General features: G+C 40.3%; 2 protein-coding genes across 2 annotated transcripts in view; both read left to right on the top strand.

Moving 5' to 3' along the window:
- Positions 1 to 1,378, top strand: part of cnstb (consortin, connexin sorting protein b) — a 45,440-nt gene extending 44,062 nt beyond the window's left edge. Inside the window, exon 11 of the mRNA XM_034228691.1 lies at positions 3 to 1,378. Coding sequence (XP_034084582.1) covers positions 3 to 211 — 209 coding nt within the window. The 3' untranslated portion in view covers positions 212 to 1,378. The remainder of the gene's footprint in view (positions 1 to 2) is intronic.
- A 1,090-nt stretch (positions 1,379 to 2,468) lies between these two features.
- LOC117554359 (saccharopine dehydrogenase-like oxidoreductase) lies at positions 2,469 to 13,228 on the top strand. The gene is made up of 12 exons (XM_034228764.1): positions 2,469 to 2,715; positions 3,209 to 3,321; positions 4,020 to 4,100; positions 4,284 to 4,413; positions 4,644 to 4,693; positions 5,218 to 5,348; positions 5,632 to 5,749; positions 8,496 to 8,615; positions 9,385 to 9,441; positions 10,079 to 10,190; positions 11,464 to 11,545; positions 11,684 to 13,228. Exons 1-12 carry the CDS (start codon positions 2,517 to 2,519, stop codon positions 11,781 to 11,783), a joined length of 1,293 nt encoding a protein of 430 aa, XP_034084655.1. The 5' UTR covers positions 2,469 to 2,516; the 3' UTR covers positions 11,784 to 13,228.
- Positions 13,229 to 20,739: the final 7,511 nt, after the last annotated feature.

The following is a 20,739-nucleotide window of genomic DNA, read 5'->3' on the forward strand; positions in this document are numbered from 1 at the left end:
AGATGAGGTAGGCGGAGATTCCTGCCTGATCCTTCTGCTGCTGTGTCTGGTCACCGTGGTGATCAGCATAGGCGGGACCGCCCTCTACTGCACGCTGGTGGACACTTACTCCAACATTTGCACCGACTTCACTCACAACGTGGACTTCTACATCATGAACATGCGGAGGTTCTTCGAAGGGCTCGGACGCTGGCTGCCCCTCCGGACTTAGACCTTTGTAAACAACTGCTGTTTCAGACATGTGCACTGTAAAAGACAGTGTGAAAAAGAAAGCAAGAGTTCCTGAAAGCAACTGTAATCCTCAATGTGGGATCTACAAACATTGATCTGACGCTGCCATCCAGAGTGTTTAAAGTTTAAACTCCTACAGTGACTGGAGCTTGGGTCTCTTGGCTCCCAAGACTTATGAATTTGAGCTATCAGCCTAAGATTTATGTATAACGAATGGGTGCTCAAAGCAACTAAACAGTAAAACTGGTGTGCATGTTGTCGGAGAGTTCAAAAACTCCTACTTACTGCTGTTTGTGTGGACATTTGATCCTAAACTGAACCATACACAGGGGATCACAACACTTCGCAACAATGTTTATATTTTAACAGAAGAAGTTGTTTATGTGTGTTCAAATGTTTCCCTTACATTTTGTAGCTGATGTAGCTTTGTCTTTTGTTCCAGAGGATTTCTTGTTCTGGTTGTTATGTTTTGACCTACACAGAGAAAGCTATGTTTGGAATAATTAGGATTGTATGTGTGTTGTTTTTTGAAAGATTAATGGGCAAAAATATGATTTTTAAACTCATGTTACTATTATATTTTCCTCTGTTGACTCATCCCTGTAATTGAACATATTGTAGGGCTGTACTGTACACCTTATCAGACGACAAAGATTTATTTTATTTTGCAAAACCCTGATTTGACGTGGCCCTTTATGAAAAGGATAACAGCGAGTCAATTCTACTATCTTATAACAAAATACATTTCAGTGTAGTTATCATGATAATCATTATGTGATACAGTCATTTAACTCTACAAATGTTATACTTTTGGTGCCCAATGTTTCACGCTTTAGTGTATATCCCTAATTCTGGTCTAAATGTGGATTCATGATTATATCTAGTCTCCTCCTGCAGTTGGCAAAAAGGCTGCATCAGCGGACAGAAGATACATTTGGATTGTGTATGAGACAACAGATCACAGTCAAAAACAAGCAAACATTAATTTAATTCAAGTTTATAACACTATTTCTTCCTAAAATGTTTATATGTCCTCATTATCTGCCTTGGGAAAGGAGCTACAAAGATTGATCTATTATTTGTCATCTATTAAATGAACAGCCAACCATTTTTAAAAGTCTATTAAAATGTTGATATGTTGAACATATATTTGGCTTTTTAAATATGAATTCTGTCTGGTTTCTTTACTTCTCTCACTGACAGCAAATAGAATATGTTTTATGTCAAATGAGGACGTCAATGTGGGATTTGGGAAACACTTATGGACTCTTTTTTTTTAGTCTAGTCGACAGATTAATTGCAAGTGAATACAATCATTAGTTTCAGCCCTAAATGGGAGTATTAGAATATCCAGTGTACATGGGTTATGCTGTCTTTGTATCATTTTGTCTAAAAGCAGAGATTTAGGGACCAAGAGTTGTGTTTCCTGTCCGGCACAAGTAACACAACAACAAAAATACGCCTGTTGAGACTTCATTTTGTTGAAATGGAAAAATTGAAATTTCACAGCATGTTTCTGCCATGTTGGCTATTGATGTGTCAACACATTTTTATCTCCTTCTCAACTCCCGATTTGTTCTATCTTTCTTCCCTAATGTCCAATTGTGTGTTGAATTATTCAATCCACCTGTTTCAATATTTATGTTCAGTTGTGTTCACAAGGGAATACAAACAATGATTAATTAATTTGCCATTGTGTCTTCTTTTTCAATGCCTATCCCTAATTTAAACTTTGGCGAAAATATGAAATGAAAATGTGTCACATTTATACCTCAACTTCACCACCAGATGTCAATGTCCACCACAGAATCACCAACCATTTTGTCTAGAAACATACCGGTTGCGGTCTACATGGCGACTACAGTATGGGGCAGAAGCCTCGTTTAAGTGTCGTGTGGAATATTTAGCTAATCCTGACCCACCTGTGCGTTTTACCTATTACGTTCACAATACTTTTATTTTACGAATATATCCAGGCAAATTCACAGGCTACTGCTTGCCATGTCGATTTACAGTGGCCTAGATTTTGGATATGGTCGCAACTAAGGTACAAAATACAACTGGAATAAGATACCAATGAGTAAACTAAAATAAATTGTAATTTGTTATATTATCAACTACAAATTAAATGTTCATATACCACTGTCACCAGAGGTTGAATAGTTAAAAGCGTTGCTGCTACGGTACAATCACAATACGTAATTTAATATGTCAGCACTTCAGCCAATCAGCGTCCAGAGCGGAGCTCACGCGTGGAATGCCTTCTCAAACCAAACAACGCAACAATGGCGGCGGCTGTAACTTCTAGTAGACCGTACCATATCATCATTTTCGGCGCAACAGGGTTCACTGGACAGTTTGTAGTGGAAGAGGTGGCCCGTTGTGCTGCAGAGAGTCCTGACGGAAGCCGTCTGAAGTGGGCTGTGGCCGGGAGAAGCAGACAGCGACTGGGAGAAGTGTTGACAAAAGCCTCGGAGAGGCTATGTATGTTTGACAGGCTGTGCTGTAGCTAACTGGGACACTAACTATGTTAGCTGTCAGGCTCTTAACGATTACATGTCAGGCTGTTTCTCTGCCGCAGGACACTTTACTCACTTCACTGACAGAGGCAGCAGTCTCATGTATACAAATGAACATCTTTTAACTTGACCCCTAAATATAAGTTATTGAAAGCACTAAAACAGCTAGCTTGAGAAATAGGTTGTTATCAGGTTATTGAGCAGCAAGGCTCACAGGCCAAAGTAACTGAGACACGTCATGTGGTAATGTGCAGCAATAAGAATTTAGAAATAGTTGTATTTATTTAATATGATACATGATATTGTCAGTTTTGCTTGTATTAACCCTGTGTTAAACATGCACGTTTTATTCTGACATGAACAAATACAGTACCACAAATCAGATTAGGATTATATTATGTGCAACATTCTTTCTCTGTACAATTTACTGAAAGATGATCTCTTCTTTCTTCCGTCAGCTATGCCTGAGCTGAGGACAGACATTGAAATCATTGTCGCAGATGTGTCCATCGAGGAGTCTCTGGCCATCATGTGCCAACAAGGCCTGGTGATTCTCAACTGTGTGGGACCCGTGAGTAGACCCATATGGTGTTTCAAAGTATGTTTAGAGAGCAGGGAGGGTTATGGCAGATATATAATACTGACCATTTTTTGGGTTGCATCTGATCAAATACTACAATTTTAATACACATAACAGTCTAAGCCAAATTGTTTACCTTAAATGACTGTAATTGTCTGCCTTGTGTGTTTGCTGCACTGTCTCTACAGTGCACTTATTTTAAATTTAAAACAGCATTTATTTGCACAGAGGATTAGTGCGCTGATCTGCAAATCAGAGGTTTATGGGTTTAACCCTAACCTTTGCAGTTATTTAACCCCTAATTGCCCCTATACAGTATTGAAGTGTATGTAACTCACTTTGGATAAAAGTGTCAACCAAAAACCATGTTAAGTGAAATTGTTGAATCCCCTTATTTTTGATAAAGAGCTAAAACTTGTAAGCCTACATAAATAAAAAAACAAATGCAGAATGTTCCCTGCTGTCGGCTCAGTGAAATTCTGAAAAAATACATAATCAGCGTTGTTATTTCAGGCATTCGTCGCTGCAGATTATTTAAAAATGGCATTAACCTGCTCGTATGTTATCCAGACTTTGTGAGGGGTTGAAACAAATACAACTTTGAAATTGACATTTGACACAAATTAGATTCAAACCCACGAAACTAAAAGGTGATGTTGAACATTTCTCTTCATTCTCTGTGTTTTCAGTACAGATTTTTTGGCGAACCAGTGGTCAAAGCTTGCGTAGAGAATGGAGCTCACTACCTAGACATATGTGGGGAGCCTCAGGTAGGAACATAATTGTCTTTTTCTATGTCTTCTACCTATTTATTCACTGTGATGTCTTTTATGTTTTTTAGCGTGGTAATCACTGATCCTAAAGTCGACTTGACTAAAGCAAGTTTAGTTTGCTCATAATAATAAACATTTGTTTGGTGTATATGTGAACGTGTGGGTGTCCATCCTCTACAGTTCCTAGAGCGTATGCAGCTGGAGTACCACACTAAGGCGTTGGACAAGGGAGTGTATGTGATCGGCAGCTGTGGCTTCGACTCCATACCTGCAGACCTGGGTATTCTCTACACACAGAGGCAGTTCAAAGGTAGGCAACACAAGATAAATAGTTTACTCGGTTAAGGAGATAACATGTCGCTTTGAGCCTTTAACATATCAAGGTGTATAGTGCTTAACACACAAATGTGTACATCTTGGATTTTCAGTTTGCTTACCTTCTAACAATTTCCAAATATGGTAAAATAAAATGTACCTTTGACATGTTAATGAATAAATACGTGAATTTCAACAATGTGATTTTTTCCCTTCTGATTTCAGGAACACTGACAGCTGTGGAGGGCTTCCTGAACATTACCAGTGGGCCTGCGGTAAACAACTACAGCTCCTGCACTGCATGATGGGAAATGTAGTCTTAATACTCTTTTGCCAACCTTTTTAAGAAGTAATCTACAGTTGTTATAGTAGTAGATATCACTTTAAACAAAATAAAGATGTGGCTTCAACAGTGGTGTATATTAAAAATAGCACACAAGTAAGTACTTGTTATATAAAACATTGCATTTGCATTAAAAAGCACTCTCAACAAACACTAGTATTGACTAACAAATGAATATCCCTTTGACACAGGAAGATAATTTAACAGAAGCTCTTGGGAAATTGAAAGGACAATAACAACAAAACAAAAAAATAGAATAACTAGAGCAGAAGTCCAACCTGTTATTGTACTGCCATACTGGCTGTTTTTGTGCAACTACTGCAGATTCAGTGTTTAACTAAAGTAATTCCCCGTAGGCTCAGGACACATTTGGAGTTTATTGAGGTGTATTTGAGGGAATAGCCCTGTTCTTTCTGCCCTGTGAGAGAATTGATAGTTCCCTTTTGACCTTTGCAGGGCTCATCTGGTCACGATGCCACTTGGCAGTCTGCTGTGCACGGTTTCGCAGACAGCGGATCCCTCCGCCAGCTGAGGAAGAAGTTTGGCCAAAAGCCACTGCCTGTAGTGGGAGCCAAAGTCAAAAAGCGGTAAAGCTATAACTGAGCAATTGGCTAAAACACTGTGTTAAATGTTTTCTAGTGGAATGTAGGGCTTGGCAGCAAGTAGTCAAGGAAGCTGTACGTTGTGTGTCTTTAGTGCACAGCAGAGGGACTATCCCACTGAAATGTATTTCAGAGGCCCTATTATGCAGTATAGGGTTTTGTCCATATAAATGGTCTACAAAGGATCAAATCCCTGTGTTCCCTCCAGAGGAGTTTCAACTCTGCTTTCTCTTTTTATAATTGGGTTTGTCTGTTTGTTTGTGTCTAGGGGTTTTGTGTTTTTCAGCAAGGAGATGGAGCAGTATGCCATCCCATTTATGGGTTCTGACCCCTCAGTAGTCAGGAGAACCCAGCGCCACCTCTACGAGGAGGATCACCAGTCTCCGGTAAGATTCTATCGACATGAGAATTGACACTGTGTCTCACATCATTAGGCGCTTTCACACCAAGTACTTTTCCCAGGAATAGTTCCCGGAACTTAGTTCCCCGGAAATCTTTAGTTCCGGAACTATCTAGTACAGTGGTTCTCAAACTTTTTTCAATCATGTACCTCCTTTGAAAAAAAAATGCAGCCAAGTACCCCCTGATCAGCGCAAAAACTATTTGTAAAGGAAAAAAAGCCTATAAAGAGGTACAGCACAGCGCAACACCACCAGTGTCTGATTTATTAAAACAACAACCTTGTAACTGAGAAACACTTAAATGCTATATTTCAAATATTTACAATCCATCACTAAATTCATGGCAAACCAATTTTAACATCATGCAATAACACTAAGACGACATTAGTTGCATTGAACTGATCTTTTTAATAAGTTGTACTTACATAGTGAGAAACATGGGCTTGAGCTTCACTGAGGATCTTTGTCATTCTGACAGGGAGGCAAACTGTAGTTATTACACTTTGCGTTTTGAAATATGTGTAACTCTGTTAATATAAAACCCACACTGCTCAAACTTCCTTACTTTTCCTAAAATTGGTATATTTATTTATTTTGGGGAATGAAGAGAAAAAAATATATGAGCATTTTATGAGCACGGGATTTTGATCCCTCATATAAACATATAATGCTGCGCTATACTTTGCGGCCACACGCCGTTGCCAAGCAACGCTTATTGTTTAGGTGTCCTTTGAGAAGCAGGCAGTCATATAATTAACTAGAACTAGCTAGATCTGATAGATTTGGACATAAACGCGAGTGAAATATAACCGGACGCGAGAGAGGGATCAGATATCAGATCAGCTGCTGCTGACGGAGAACACGCAGCTCTGCATGATCACAGCTCCGTCGCTGTGACGGACCGTTGAGCGGAGCAAAATACACTAAGAGTTAGACCTAACACACTTAGCTAGTTTATCTACTCTGGAACTAGCTAAACTAGCAAATGAGCCGCTGACGTCACTTCTTCTTCTTCTGCTTTGGGTTTACTGGCAGGCCGCAAACAACTTCACGGCGTATACTGCCACCCGAAGTCCCCGGAGTTGGGGACTGGCTTCAGTAGAAGCTGCTGGGGGTGTTAGTTTGTGGCCTTGGGCAGTCCTTGCGGTTCTCTCTGTAGGTCCCACAGGCAGCGAACATGCATGGAAAGCCTTGAACAGCTTCGGGCTGGTGTAAAAATGATCCATGTAAATATGGTAACCTGTTCCGAGGTAACCTGCCTGCACCAGAGACATTACCACATCATACGACAAGCCGTGTCCGGAGAGGATGTCGCTTTTACCAGTGTAAACAGAAAAGTCTATTGTGTAGCCATTCCTTGAATCAGCTATGACGAACAGCTTGAATCCCCACTTGGTTGGTTTGGCCTTCATGTACTGGGTCATTCCAGTCTTAGCCTTGGAGGCAACCATCCTCTCATCCACAGCTAGGTATTTATGGGGATGGTAAAAGGCCTTACACGCAGTCTTGATGGTGTCCACGAGGGGTCTCAATCGGAACAGTCGGTCATGGTCGGGTGTGCCCTTTTTGCTGTCGTTCTGGACATCCTCATCAGGGTCACTGAGATGCAAGTTCCAGGATATTGTCCTGTATCTGTCACGTGACATGACCTGTGCTGGCAGAGGCACTGACAAAAAATGATCCTGCTTCCAGTAGTCCAATACATTGTCCAGTTTCAGCAGGGCCATGTATAGAAGCAGCCCCATGTATTTATAAAACTGTGGGACAATAATTATTATGAAGTTCAACACACACACACAAAATAAACCTATTGTTCATTTTCGCGGTACTCCCCACAAATGGCAAGTGCACATATAAATAGGTCTATGACAGTCTCATCTGTACAGAACAGTATGATGAAATACATGTCTATAGCCACTATAAATGTCTCTGTTGTGGGACGAATAAAGAATTATGTTATTCATCTACACATGTAACCTTACTTATACACACCAAAATAACGTTTACACAGAGTAAACGTTTACTAATCAAGAGTCTATTTTGTCCGAAGATAAAGTTCATGACGGAAAAAAAAGGTTGATAATCCTATTGTTCATTTTCGCGGCACTACCCACAAATGGCAAGTGCACTATAAGTTATATTTACACTTACTCATCCTCAAATGGATCCTTGCTGTACCTGTATTCTTCTTCTTCAGAAGAGTCGAAGCCTTCAGTTTCTGATGCGCCATCTTCTTCATAAATAATATCCAGCGCGTCCGCAACGGTAAAGTTCCTTCGAGCCATTTTCTCTGTCTATGTCTCTTCCTCACAGACTAAAAGACTCAAACTGATGGGAGACACCTGTTATATATATTTGTATTGGTGGGTAGGTCCTTAGATTTCTCGAGTGTCCATTGGTCATTTCAGACCGACATGGCTGCCGGCCGAGATTTCCTTGACTGACACACGAATCCACCAATCACACACAGTGTAACGCCGAGTCAAGCTGCTTTGAGCGGCTCTATTGGCTGCTGTGCCCTGGTTACAGTCTCACAGGAGGTGCCGCTGGAAAGCTACACTTCCAGCGATTCCGCGGTTATCTGAATCATATTTCTACTCCTTATAATCGAAAATATATGATTACATACGTAAAATATGCGCACCTGTGCCGGCGCGTCCACCGACTCCAGAGGGTTAAAAAAAAAAAATCCATTTACCTGTTTTTATTACCCTCTCTTTCCTGTCCACAGGTCCAATACACTGCCTACGTGGGGATTGGTGGCCCTTTCTCAGTGATTAAGCTCTTCTGTGGCGGCCTTCTGTTCTGGTTCATGGTCAAATTCAGCCTGGGCAGGAAACTCCTCACCACGGTAGCTACATTTATTTATTTTTTAATCAACAAACTACTTTTTTGTTCCATGTAACTTTGTAATTTGCTGTCCAAAGCCGATAATATCAGTCCCTTAGTAGTGGAGTTAATTGAAATCTACTAATGGGTTATATAGGGTTTAGTGCATGTAAATGGTCTTCAAAGGCTAAAATCCATGAGTTCACTCCAGAGTGAGTTTCTTTCCCACACACTCCCCCACCTGCCTGAAAGCCTCCCTTGGACTCCTTTGTTTACTTCCTCAACATAGTGACATCACGCTGTAATACTCACGCTCCTATTGGCTAGCACTCCAACACACTTTACGTGATAGGCTAAGGGGCGGGAAATCTCTATAAGCGGTTGACCAATCACAACAGAGCCGACCAGCTAACCAATCAGAGCAGACTGGGCTCTGGTTTCAGACAGAGGGTGAAAAGAGGTGCTGAGGCAGTATAAGAAAAATAAAGAGCTTTTTGAACATTAAATCATGGAGACACGTCACACAGTAGAGACACTACATGCGATCATTAAACCTGAAAATGAGCAGAATAGGCTCCTTTAAATGCAGCAGCAGACAAAAGGCAACAGCTCTGATACTACTTCATGCTTTCGAGTGTAGAAATGTCTCAAATCAACATGGATTATAAACTTGTATTCCTTGTCAGCACTGCGTAACAGTAAATGATCAATATAGAGTAAATAAAGTATGTGGAATGTAATGTATTAAGTATTAGTTCCTTACAAACTTTGTTTTTTGTCTTTCCCTAAAGTTTCCATCGTTCTTCTCCTTTGGCTTGTTCACCAAGTCTGGTCCAACGACGAAGCAGGTAACACTCCTGATGAGTTAAACATATGTGTATCCTCTCTGTAGCCTGATGATTTAACCGCTTCTTTGGACAGCTTGCAACATGGCTGTCGAACATTTAAAAAACAAAACAAGAAATAGAAATGAAGAACCTAGTCTGCGTGATAGTGAGTAATCTAGAGGCTGTGAAGATCTATTTTCTTGCTGTTACTTTAAGCAATGAGGTCCAATAAATGAACAGTTTTTGTTATTTGAAACGAGAGATTTTTTGCTTACATTTGAACTTGTGACTTCTTATATCCTAGACATGGGAACAAATAAAAAAACTAAACACAAATCCACCTCCTTACACTAGTTTTTATTTATTACCTTTTTGTATGTGATTAATAATCTCTTGGTTGAATCATTATGATCTGCACAATCATTAATACTTTCAAGGCATATAACTTAGCATTTCTTAGCTATTGAATATTCAAGGTGTGAATATTTCATGTTACAAAGAGAAAGACTTGAATCAAACCACATGTTCAAGGTATTTGATTTTAGAGTTTGGGCAGATTAAATGAAATGACACAAAAACACTTGAATACAATGTAAGTATGTTTGATCGTGTTTGACCGTCATTGATGATCAGTTCCTCCCTCATTCTCCTCTCTCAGATAGAAGACACCTGTTTCAGTTTGACTTTTTTCGGGGAGGGGTACTCAGAGGGGACTGATCCGGCGCAGGGCCGACCCAACACAAAGATCTGCACTCAGGTCATAGGAGCAGGTAAGAACTACACTCAGCTGATGTTTAGTACACCTCTATTACTGTTTAACATACAGCCACAGACATTATACCAGTCCCAGATATACATTTGTTTTAAAGAGTAATTATGGTAATTTTCAGGTTCATATGAAACCTGAAAACAAGCATAATACGGCTCCTTTTAAAGGTTGGGTAGGGGAGTGATCTATACTTTATTGTAAGTTTAGGTCAGGGGTGTCCAAACTACGGCCAGGAGGCCAACTGCGGCCCGTGTTCCACTTTTAATTGGCCGGAGCAAATTCTCAAAGTATAATGGAATATGGCCCAAACAGGAAACTTGTGCTTGTTTTATATTGTACTTCTTAAATACGTAAAGATATATTACACACTATATTTATGTGTTAATAAGCCACATTTTCTAATCAATTCAGTCAATTACAAACACTATTTGCAAAACAAGCTTGAACTATAACCTTTCCTATCTCGTCTTAACCCCCAATCTGAGGCTTGTTCTAAGAAATGAGCTGCAAACTAATAATCAAAAATAATGACACCCCTGTTAATGGAAAGCTGTTATGTACGCTGTTTGTTTTCTTTAGGCATATTCAATTATCAAGAATAGTTGACCTACATTTGATTGATTTAGCTAACTTATAACTGAAACATGTTGGGACACCCCTGGCCTAGGAGATGAAGCAGGTTGGGAGACTCAATCCAGTCTCTGTGCATCTCAATGGAAACAAGTCCTCTGTAAGGCCTAGCCAGAGCACACTGCCCTGATCCCTGATACTCCAAGTCCAAGGGGAAAAAGAAAGACGTACACAAATCTTTGTGTTAAACAGCAAAATCCGATTTGTATGAAATCAAAAACATCTGATTTTACATTCATACAATTCAGTCTGATTTAAGGAATACTACAACCACAATATAAACGTTTATATGTTCAATCCTAACCAGGTGTAACCTTAAATCCTTCAAGCAATCTTTGTTTTTCTTGCATTCCTCCATGGGTAACAAAGAATGAGAGGAATCTGAGAAAAGTCTTGGTGAATTGAAGTACATTTTGCCAGCCTTAAACAGCAAGACTATAAACCCCAGATTTCAACTTAATGTGGACGGAGAAATTGTTTTAAATTGGTCATTCTGTTGGCGAAGTATTCTCTCACACCCTAATTAGATATCAGACTTTAATGCACATACAATACTTGGCAGTGAATCATTGTTGGTTTTGGTCCTTTTATTTCATTCAATTATTTAGCACTTTTTGACCCCCACCTGTTTGTTCTGTTTCCAGAGCCTGGTTATGTCGCTACAGTTTCTGCTATTGTACAAGCAGCCCTAACCCTGCTGAATGAATTGCACTCTCTTCCCAGGAGGTCAGTCTGTTTTCTTTTTTCTCTACTTCCTTTGTTTTGTCCCATCTATCAAACAAGTTTACATTTTGTGACACCCTTCTATTTGATCTACTCTAAATCTGCCTACATTCATACTTAATCCCACATTCTCTCTCACAGAGGAGGGGTGTACACTCCAAGAGCTGCCTTCCACAAAACCAGTCTGATCGAGCGTCTCCAAAATCACAGCATCAAGTTCTCAGTCAAAAGCTACAACTAAAAAGCTCACGCCACTTCCCAGTTACAGGATGTCATATTTTAACCGATGTCCACTGTGGATGTTGCCCCGCTTTCCAACGAGTCAACATAACCACTTTTAAGCGTGTGAACCCTGCATCGACTGGTTATTGGTGGTCAGTGAGAGTTGATCCAAGGGGTCAAAGCTGGGAAAGGAGCAATCACAGCAGGAAGAGAATCATTGTCTTGTTCAAAGACACACTTCTACACACTGGCCTCCTCTCACTAAAACCTCCGGATCTCTACATCTCTTAAAACAGCAAACATGTGTTGACTATGCATTAATGAAAATAAGCTGTATTGATTTAATCAATAATAATCTTCATTTTCAACACTTATTAAACACTAATTTAAAACATAGCAGTAACTATAGAAATATGATTAAATAGGAAATATGTATAGACGCCCTATTATGCTTTTTTTTGGGGTATTCCCTTTCCTGTTTAGTGTGTTGTTTAGGTTTGTGTGCATGTAAATGGTCTGCAAAGTCCCAAAGTTCCCTCAATTGGACTCTTTCCGTATCATAACGACATCACTATGTAACACTCTTGCTTCTATTGGCTACATTGAGCAACACATTTGACATGATTTACTTAGGGGTTGACCAATCCCAACAGAGCCGGCCAGCTAACCAATCAGAGCAGACTGGGCTCTGGTTTCAGACAGAGGGTGAAAAGAGGTGCTGCAGCACAGGCAGTATGAGAAATAAAGAGCTTTGTGAACATTAAAGCATGGAGACACGTCACAGTACACAAACTGGATGTAGGATATAGATTTGTTCAGCCGATAACTGTAATTATCTGGTTTTCATCGCTAAAACGATGAAGATAACACTAGTTTCACACTTTTGTATATTTAAGAGAAGCAGACCTGATTGTTTAAAAAATACTTAAATGTAGTTAGCAAAAGTTAGATGATTTAGTATTCATAGCTCTAAACTATTCAAATCCAACTGACATCACTTTGGTTAACACCACAATCAAATCAAATGTTCATTTTTGTACTGAAGTACATCAAAACACTCCTGAAAAAAGCGTTGATATTGTTGAATACATGTTTGGCTCTATAGTAAGCGTGAAGTCAGTATGTTTGTTTTAAATAGTGTCAAATCAAGAATATTTAACTTAAGTCGGTCCTGGAAGAGGATGCATGACCGTGCCTTCTAGCACCTTGTCATCATCTCTCACTGTATGATAGACAAGACGTTGTGATAGTACATTTCAAACCTTTGAAGTGTTCTTGCAAGCTTAACTAACTAATTAAACACTAAGGATATACTATTACAGGATGAGCCTGGCTATATTCTGATACTGTACCAACAATGCATGTATCTTCTAACAAGCATCATCTGTGTATTCAAAGCCTGATGTGTCTCATTCCTGTGTGACACAGCTGTATTGTTGCCCAATTAAAAACATATCAATGAGCCACGATGTTATACACTCTTCTTTAACTCAATCCCACAGTCATTGTCCTGCTGCAAAAATACTTACCAGGGCACCAAATCCACAGCTGAAGGTGGTCCTCCGTAAACGCAAGATCATTTGTTTGATCACCAGCCAAATGGCTATGAATTTTAACAGCACTTAAAGAGGCCCTATTATGTTTTTGTTGTGTTTTCCCTTTCCTATAGTGTGTTTTTGTGCATGTAAATGGTCTGCAAAGGCTAAAATCCCAAAGTTCCCTACAGAGGGAGTTTCTCTTTGGCTGGTAAATGGTGCTTACCTTGAGCCCTGGCCCCCACAAAATGCGCAGTTTGATGCTGTTTGAGTAAAAACTCTATATATGTCTGACTTAAAGGGGCCCTTTTGTGCTATTTGGGTTTTTCCCTTTCCTGTAGTGTGTTTTATAGGTTTGTATGCATGTACATGGTCTGACGGCCTGTCCACACAGCAGCGTTAAAAAAATCTTGGAGGTCGGCGTGTCTGAAAGCTTGGGGATTGTTTGCGACCAACGCGACCAACAACCAATCACATGAATCTCCCGCCCCCGACATACAAAGCAATAGCAATGTTAAAACGAAGTAAACTGGATATAAAATCCCCAAACAGGCGAAAACCTACCAGTTTCACCCACTGTCTCTGCCTCCTCCCTCCATGCCTGGTTCCTCCGGTTTGTATCCCGGTATGTTATTAGCGACTGGTCATAAAGAACCGGGTGATTTTCTGCCGCAATAACTCATTTCTCCTCCATTTTCAGGAATATAGAAAATGAACTGCGGTCTGGCTCTCCCAGCTTGCACGCGGTTTGATTGGCTAGCGTTTGTACTGTCAGATTTGCATAAACGGGATTTGATTGGCTGACGCTTCCACCTCAGCTTCAAAAATTGAACATTGCTCAACTTTTGAATCCTGAAAATCCTGGAAATCTTCGCTTTGCTTCCTCACAATGCAGTTCGGCGAAAAGCGAGGCAAAATGACGTCACCCCATTCAAAGTCAATGGGCAGAAGCGTTGGAAGATTTTTTTAACGCTGCTGTGTGGACGGGCCTGAAACTCTTCCATAGGACTCCTTTGTTTCCCTCTGTATCATAGTGACATCAACACTTTGGCCTCTATTGGCTATTGCTCCAACACATTGTGCGTGATAAGGGGGGTGGGACATCTCTAAGCGGTTAACCAATAACACACACTTACTCTTGACACGTTCCCTTTTTCATACAAAGTCCACCTGAACTTTAGCTCAACTTTGAGAGATCATTTCGTATGCTTTTCCAAATCTGATCTTAAGCATATGTTTTGTATATATAATATAGTTATTAAACATTGTGAACAGACGGACATTCAGCAGGTCATGACTCATGAGCAACCCACATGATATATACAGTGGAGGAAATAAGTATTTGATCCCCTGCAGATTTTGAAGTTTAGCCACAAAGAAATGAACAGTCTATAATTGTAATTGTAGGTTTATATAAACAGTGAGAGTAAGAATATCAAACATAAAATCCAGAAATTGACATTATATAAAAGATACAAATTGATTAGTATTTGACTGTGGGAAATAAGTATTTGCAAAACATGTCTTAGTACTTGGTGGAGAAACCCTTGTTGGACACACAGAGGTCAGACACTTCTTGTATGGTCTCCAGGTTTGTGCACATCTCAGGAAGGATGTTGGTCCACTCCTCTCTGACGATCCTCTCCAAATCCTTCAGGTTTCGAGGCTGATGCTTGGCCTCTAGAAGCTTCAGCTCCCTCCACAGATTGGCCACTAGCCACTCCTTTGTTGCCTTGGCCGTATGTTCAGGTTTATTGTCCTGCTGGAAGACCCATCCATGACCCATTTTCAGTGACCTGGCTGGAAGAGGAGGGTTATAGGCCAATATGTTCACGGTACACGGCCTCGTACATCCTCTCCTCGATGCAGGGAAGCCGTCCTGTACCCTTAGCAGAGAAACACCCCCAAATCATAATGTTTCCACCTCCATGCTTGACGGTGGGGATGGTGTTCTGGAGGTTATAGTCAGCATCTCTCTTCCTCCAAACACAGCAGGTTGAGTTGATGCCAAAGATCAACATTTTGGTCTCATCTGACTACATCATCTTCTCCCAAGCCTTCTCTGAATCATTCAGATGTTCATTAGCAAACTTCAGACGGGCCTTTCATGTTCTTCTTGAGCAGGGGGTCTTCAGGCGCTGCAGGATTTGATCCATTATGGTATTGTGTGTTATCAATAGTTTTCTTGGTGACTGTGGTCCCAGCTGCCTTGAGATCATTAACATGTTCCTCCCGTGTAGTTCTTGGCTGATCCCTCACCTTTCTCATGATCATCATACCCCACGGGGCGAGATCTTGTGTGGAGCCCCAGACCGAGGGCGATTGATGCTCATTTTGTCTTTCTTGTATTTCTGAATAATGGCACCAACAGTGGTCTCCTTCTCACGAACCGCTTTCTGATGGTCTTGTAGCCAATCCCAACCATGTTAATGTCTACAATCTTGTCCCTGAGGTCCTTAGACAGCTCTTTAGTCTTGCCCATGGTGGAGAGGTTGGAATCTGATTGGTTAATTCTGTGGACAGGTGTCTTTTATACAGGTAACAAGTTGATATTAGGAGTACTTTTTTAAAGGAAGATTACTTATTTAACCGGTCTGAGGGAGACAGAATCCTTGTTTCCCACAGTTAAATGCAAATACATTTTTATCTTTTATATAATGTTAATTTCTGGATTTTGTTTTTGATATTCTTACTCTCACTGTTTATATAAACCTACCATTACAATTATAGACTGTTAATATATTTGTAAGTGGGCAAACTTACAAAATCTGTAAGGGATCAAATACTTATTTATAATAATACATAATACATTGTATTTTTATAGCGCTTTTCCAGGTGCGCAAAAACGCTTTACATTATTTTACTGGACACTTTATCCTTACAATACTTTCACATCATCAGGTTTCATTCCATTCAATACTGTGGACAATACCCGCAGGAGCAATTTGGGGTTAAGTGTCTTGCCCAAAGACACAGAGGCATGCTCACTGCGAGGCTGTCAAGGTGGGATTGAACCGGTGCCCCCTGATCTGAAGATGAGCGCACTAATCCACTGAGCAGCAACTGCCCCAGAAAAGTAAAATCTATTTCATTCACAAATCAATCAAAGTATGAAATGTAATTATTTTTACATTTTAAATGGATTTAACTAGAAATATATTAAGGTTTGCGAGACTTTGCGAATAAAAGAGCCTTCTTTCCACCTTTCTTAAGCTCTTTTCTGTTCTTTGGTTTTAGCGCCTGGCCGACGCGCTCACACATCACTCAGAAATATATTTGTTTTTGGTACATTTATTTCCATGTTATCGTTTCCATTTCAACACTGGTCGTTCTCTTCTTTAAAACACATACATGAAGGTATCTTACCAGACGAGGTTGAAACAGTGTTTGTCATTTAAATAAACAAATCTTCTCTGCAGTGCAATGCAATGCAGCAGTCAAAAACCGTGTGGCTTCACAACCAAACTAGAACCCAGAGTATAATCAGCAGGACTCTTTTAACCAGCTGAGGCAATCGCAGCCCCAATCAGCCGCTCCGCCCAGCCGTGGCTGCGGATCACGATCACCTGACACCAATCAATTATACTCCCTTACATACATTAAATGATTAAATAATCAAAATAATAAATCAACGTTTTGGCTCCTACACTCCGGCCCCTAATTGTTATGGAATCACACATGACAATTACTAATAAACATAAAATGGAGAGCCAATACAAAACATTTGTTTGTTAACTACTATAATTCATATGAAGTCCACTGCGATATAGTGTCCATCTTCAGGGCTTCTGACCCTTTGTAGGGCGTATGTGTATTAACACATGAGTCCGTGTGTGTAAATGTGCTTGTGTGGTGCAAGAGGGGAAGGGGGCTAGAGCTCATTTTGGGACTCGACCAGTAGTACAAGCTTTGTGATGGGTCGACGGAGTGTGCTGGTTTTTGTCTGTACAAAGCATTTTTTGTTGTCTCTCGAGTCTGGCAAGACTTGCGTTATTCGTCCCATGAGCCAGGAATTTCTTGGAGCATTTTCGTCGACGATAAGGACAATGTCCCCGGTTGCGAAATTCCTCCTTTTCCTGTTCCACTTTTGCCTTATTTGGAGTTCCGGTAGGTATTCTTTGGTCCATCGCTTTCAAAATAAGTTGGCCATGTACTGAATTTGGCGCCATCTTCTCTTCCCGTGGCAGTCGCACGGACTGAAGCAGGGCCGTATTCATAGAGTCAACATTGGGGGGGACCAAAAATGTAATAAAAATGTGAATACTAATTTCCTGCCATTCTAAAGGAAAATACATAAAAAATCACTTTGGATACTTTAAAACCTGTTAAACCCGATGCCCCTGCCCGTGGGGGCAAAATACAACAATAGTCACTAAACTGTGTCTCAGGCATGGGTGTAGGAAGCATCCTCAATGTGGGTGGGACAATTTGACGGGGGGTGTGGGCGGGCGGGGGACCTAACCTCCTCTAGGGGGGTCCGGGGGCATGCTCCCCCGGGAAGATTTGTTTTTAAATGTTGAAGTTAAAAGCATCAATCTGGTGCACTTTGAGAGCAACATTAGGGACTAAATCTATGGATACATCTCAACAACACCCATGTGAAACAGAACTGAACAGATTTACTTTTTTCTTTATGCATATTTTACAAATCACTCCCTTTTTAAACTGTAGTATGAGTTGGAATGATTTCATACCTGTTATTCTGTTATTTTGTATAACTATAATGATCATATAAAGGTGTGCCTTGGAAATACTTGTTTTGCATCAATCTTGATACAGGGTACTTATTATATGTTATAGTTTGGATTCCTAAAGCTTTTAGTCTACTAACCCATCATTCAAGGGTGGTTTTCACAATAAGTAATGGTTTATTTTTTGCACGGACACTATCATTTACATTTTTTTACTATGTTCAATCTGAATTTACTTTAAAAACATCTATATTGATTCTGACTTGTTCTACATCCAACTCACAGGTTTATCATTACTTTGAGAAAAAAGATTATTCATTTAACCATTTTTAGAAGTGAAGATATAGTCAATTGTTCTGGGAATGTCATTTTCAAACCTGAGACCTGAAAAACAGGCTTGGGGCTTAACTGGTTAAAATGTTTTACCATAATGTCTAATTGTGCATTGTATTACATCGCCCTATTTTATCCAATTTAGCTTTTCTTGTTTTGTTGTTTGTAATGGCAGAGATTAGGGATGAATAAAGTACAACTATAACCATAATCACATTAAAGCATTTCAATCCATAGAAAGGTCTGTGCCACGCAATTTCAGTAGAAACAGGAACACTTTATTGCCCTTTTGTTTTACAGCCACGACTCGCACTAGCTGCTTGCCGCTCATTCAAAATCAAAAAGATCCCCAACTTCAATGAGGTGAAAGTTGAACCATGCTCTGATTTTGCGATATTCTGGAAAATCAACTTGCCAGATTGATTAAAGAAGCCCCCCAATTCATGGACCAGACCCATTGCATCTCTTACTAGTGGAGAGGCTCCACAGGCAGCCTGCGTAATTAAGTTCACGCAGTGGGGACCACAGTGACAATACACAGCCAGCGGTTGTTCTTTCCTTAAAATGGCTTGTACTCCCTGCAATCGTCCAGCCATCATAAGTTTGTCCTCGGAGTTGAGACAGAGGAAGCTGTAGGCGCGTCATCACATCACATGCTATCTTGGCTATATTTTGCCCTGTTGTTGATGACACTTGGTAGATTCCCAGGAATTCTTCCTTTGGTTGTAGATCTGCATCTACAGAGCGCACACATATTGACTCCTGCTCAACTCCTGATATATCTTGGGTGCCATCAATGATAATTGCGAACTGGACCACTGGCATTGATGTTATTTCTGACACAATTTCTTTGATGATTGTATTGGCCATCACCTTCAACAGTTCGTTCTGCAATTCCGGACTGGTGAAATCGAGGGCACCTTTTAGCCAGGAGGTCAGCTCTGCATCGCCCGTTGCCTTGTACTTTAGAAGCTGGCTTAAATTCCCACTCTCCTTCTGATCACCTCGAAAAGCCAGATCTTGCCGCGCCAAGTACCTCACACCCTCAACAATCTTCATCAGATTTCTTCTTGCTTGTTGCTGCCGTCTTTCAAGCTCACGTGAAAGTTGCACATTAACAGGCTCTGGCTCCTGAATCCTAGTCATCACAGCTAATTTGTGACACTGGCTGTGTTTATGCACACAAAATTTCCAGTGCCATCTGCCAATTGTTAAAACCAGTCTTGACAAACGCTGAATTTGCTTTTGACGCAAGCTTAGACTTTTGTGCTGCAAAGTATTTAGCACAATAGAAACAGAGGACCCCCTTTACAGAGGGGCTGTAATGGAGCCATGTATGATCTTTAAACCACTTCTCCTGAAAGTAGAGTATTCTATTTGATAGGGTTTGACTGGGTATGACTTTCACATTTGGATGATTTGGGCAAAGTCCAAGCTCCTCCCCTTCCTTTCCTGTACCTTCATTTTCACCTGCCTTGCTGCTCTCTCTCTCATTGTCAAACTCACTCTCCCTGCTTGATGGTATTATCTGAAATACATATGAGGATGATCTCATCTTAAATGAACATTAACATTAGACTGCTATGTTGTCATTATTCTGTCTTAACCATCAATATAGCTCCTTTCTGACTTACCTCCATGTCACCAGTGCACACTCTCCCTGTCTGGTTGCCATGCTCACATTCTCTCTCTCTTTACTCTGAACACACCAGAGTGAACATGGAAGAAATATTATCAGTAAACAAGCTATCTGACTGGTAACAATACTCCCTTTCTCACTGCTCTTAACTTACTTTTTTTCTTTTCTGAGGCTGCCCAAAAAACTGTCTAATGTCACTGCCACCCTTCCTCTTGCTCATGCTTACAGCTTGACCTCGGCGATCTGCAGTTGCTGATGTGATGAATACGGGTCAGCAGCGCTGGATATAAGATAATTAAACATGTTTATTAGCAATTCTGAGCGTTCTAAACCCAGCACAAGCTATGATGCACACTGCAAACCTCCTGCGTGTGAGTATCTTTTAAATGCTTCTGACGATTATGAAATACTATTTCATAATAATTGTAGAGTATTTATTATTTAATTAATTCTGGCACCTTTGGTATTCCATAGGTGTCACACATCACAGTTTTGAATCTTTCCACACCCTACAAATTACAAAATAAAATAGAAATAATCCACATGAATAAATATCTATTGGATTACATCCAAAACGACACCGTAATTTTCCACATAGCTGACACTAGTCCGCCAAACCCTGGCTAACAACTGAAACCAGCTAGCCCACAGCTAGTTAGCTACTATTCCTGAAGAGTTCGGTTTTAACATCAGAACTACAAGTTACTTACACAAAGAAGCTAAACCGGAGGGTTCATTAACATTACCATTACGAAATAAAATAATATAGATTACTTT

This window comes from Gymnodraco acuticeps, unplaced genomic scaffold (assembly GCF_902827175.1).
Source record: "Gymnodraco acuticeps unplaced genomic scaffold, fGymAcu1.1, whole genome shotgun sequence".
In the NCBI taxonomy this organism is placed as follows: Eukaryota; Metazoa; Chordata; class Actinopteri; order Perciformes; family Bathydraconidae; genus Gymnodraco; species Gymnodraco acuticeps.

Excerpts from the sequence above, each read along its gene's own strand:
- LOC117554359 (XM_034228764.1), top strand. The coding sequence starts at position 2,517 with ATGGCGGCGGCTGTAACTTCTAGTAGACCGTACCATATCATCATTTTC. Across the intron at positions 4,414-4,643 it reads CACACAGAGGCAGTTCAAAG|GAACACTGACAGCTGTGGAG; the intron begins GTAGGCAACACA and ends TTCTGATTTCAG. Across the intron at positions 9,442-10,078 it reads CTGGTCCAACGACGAAGCAG|ATAGAAGACACCTGTTTCAG; the intron begins GTAACACTCCTG and ends CTCCTCTCTCAG.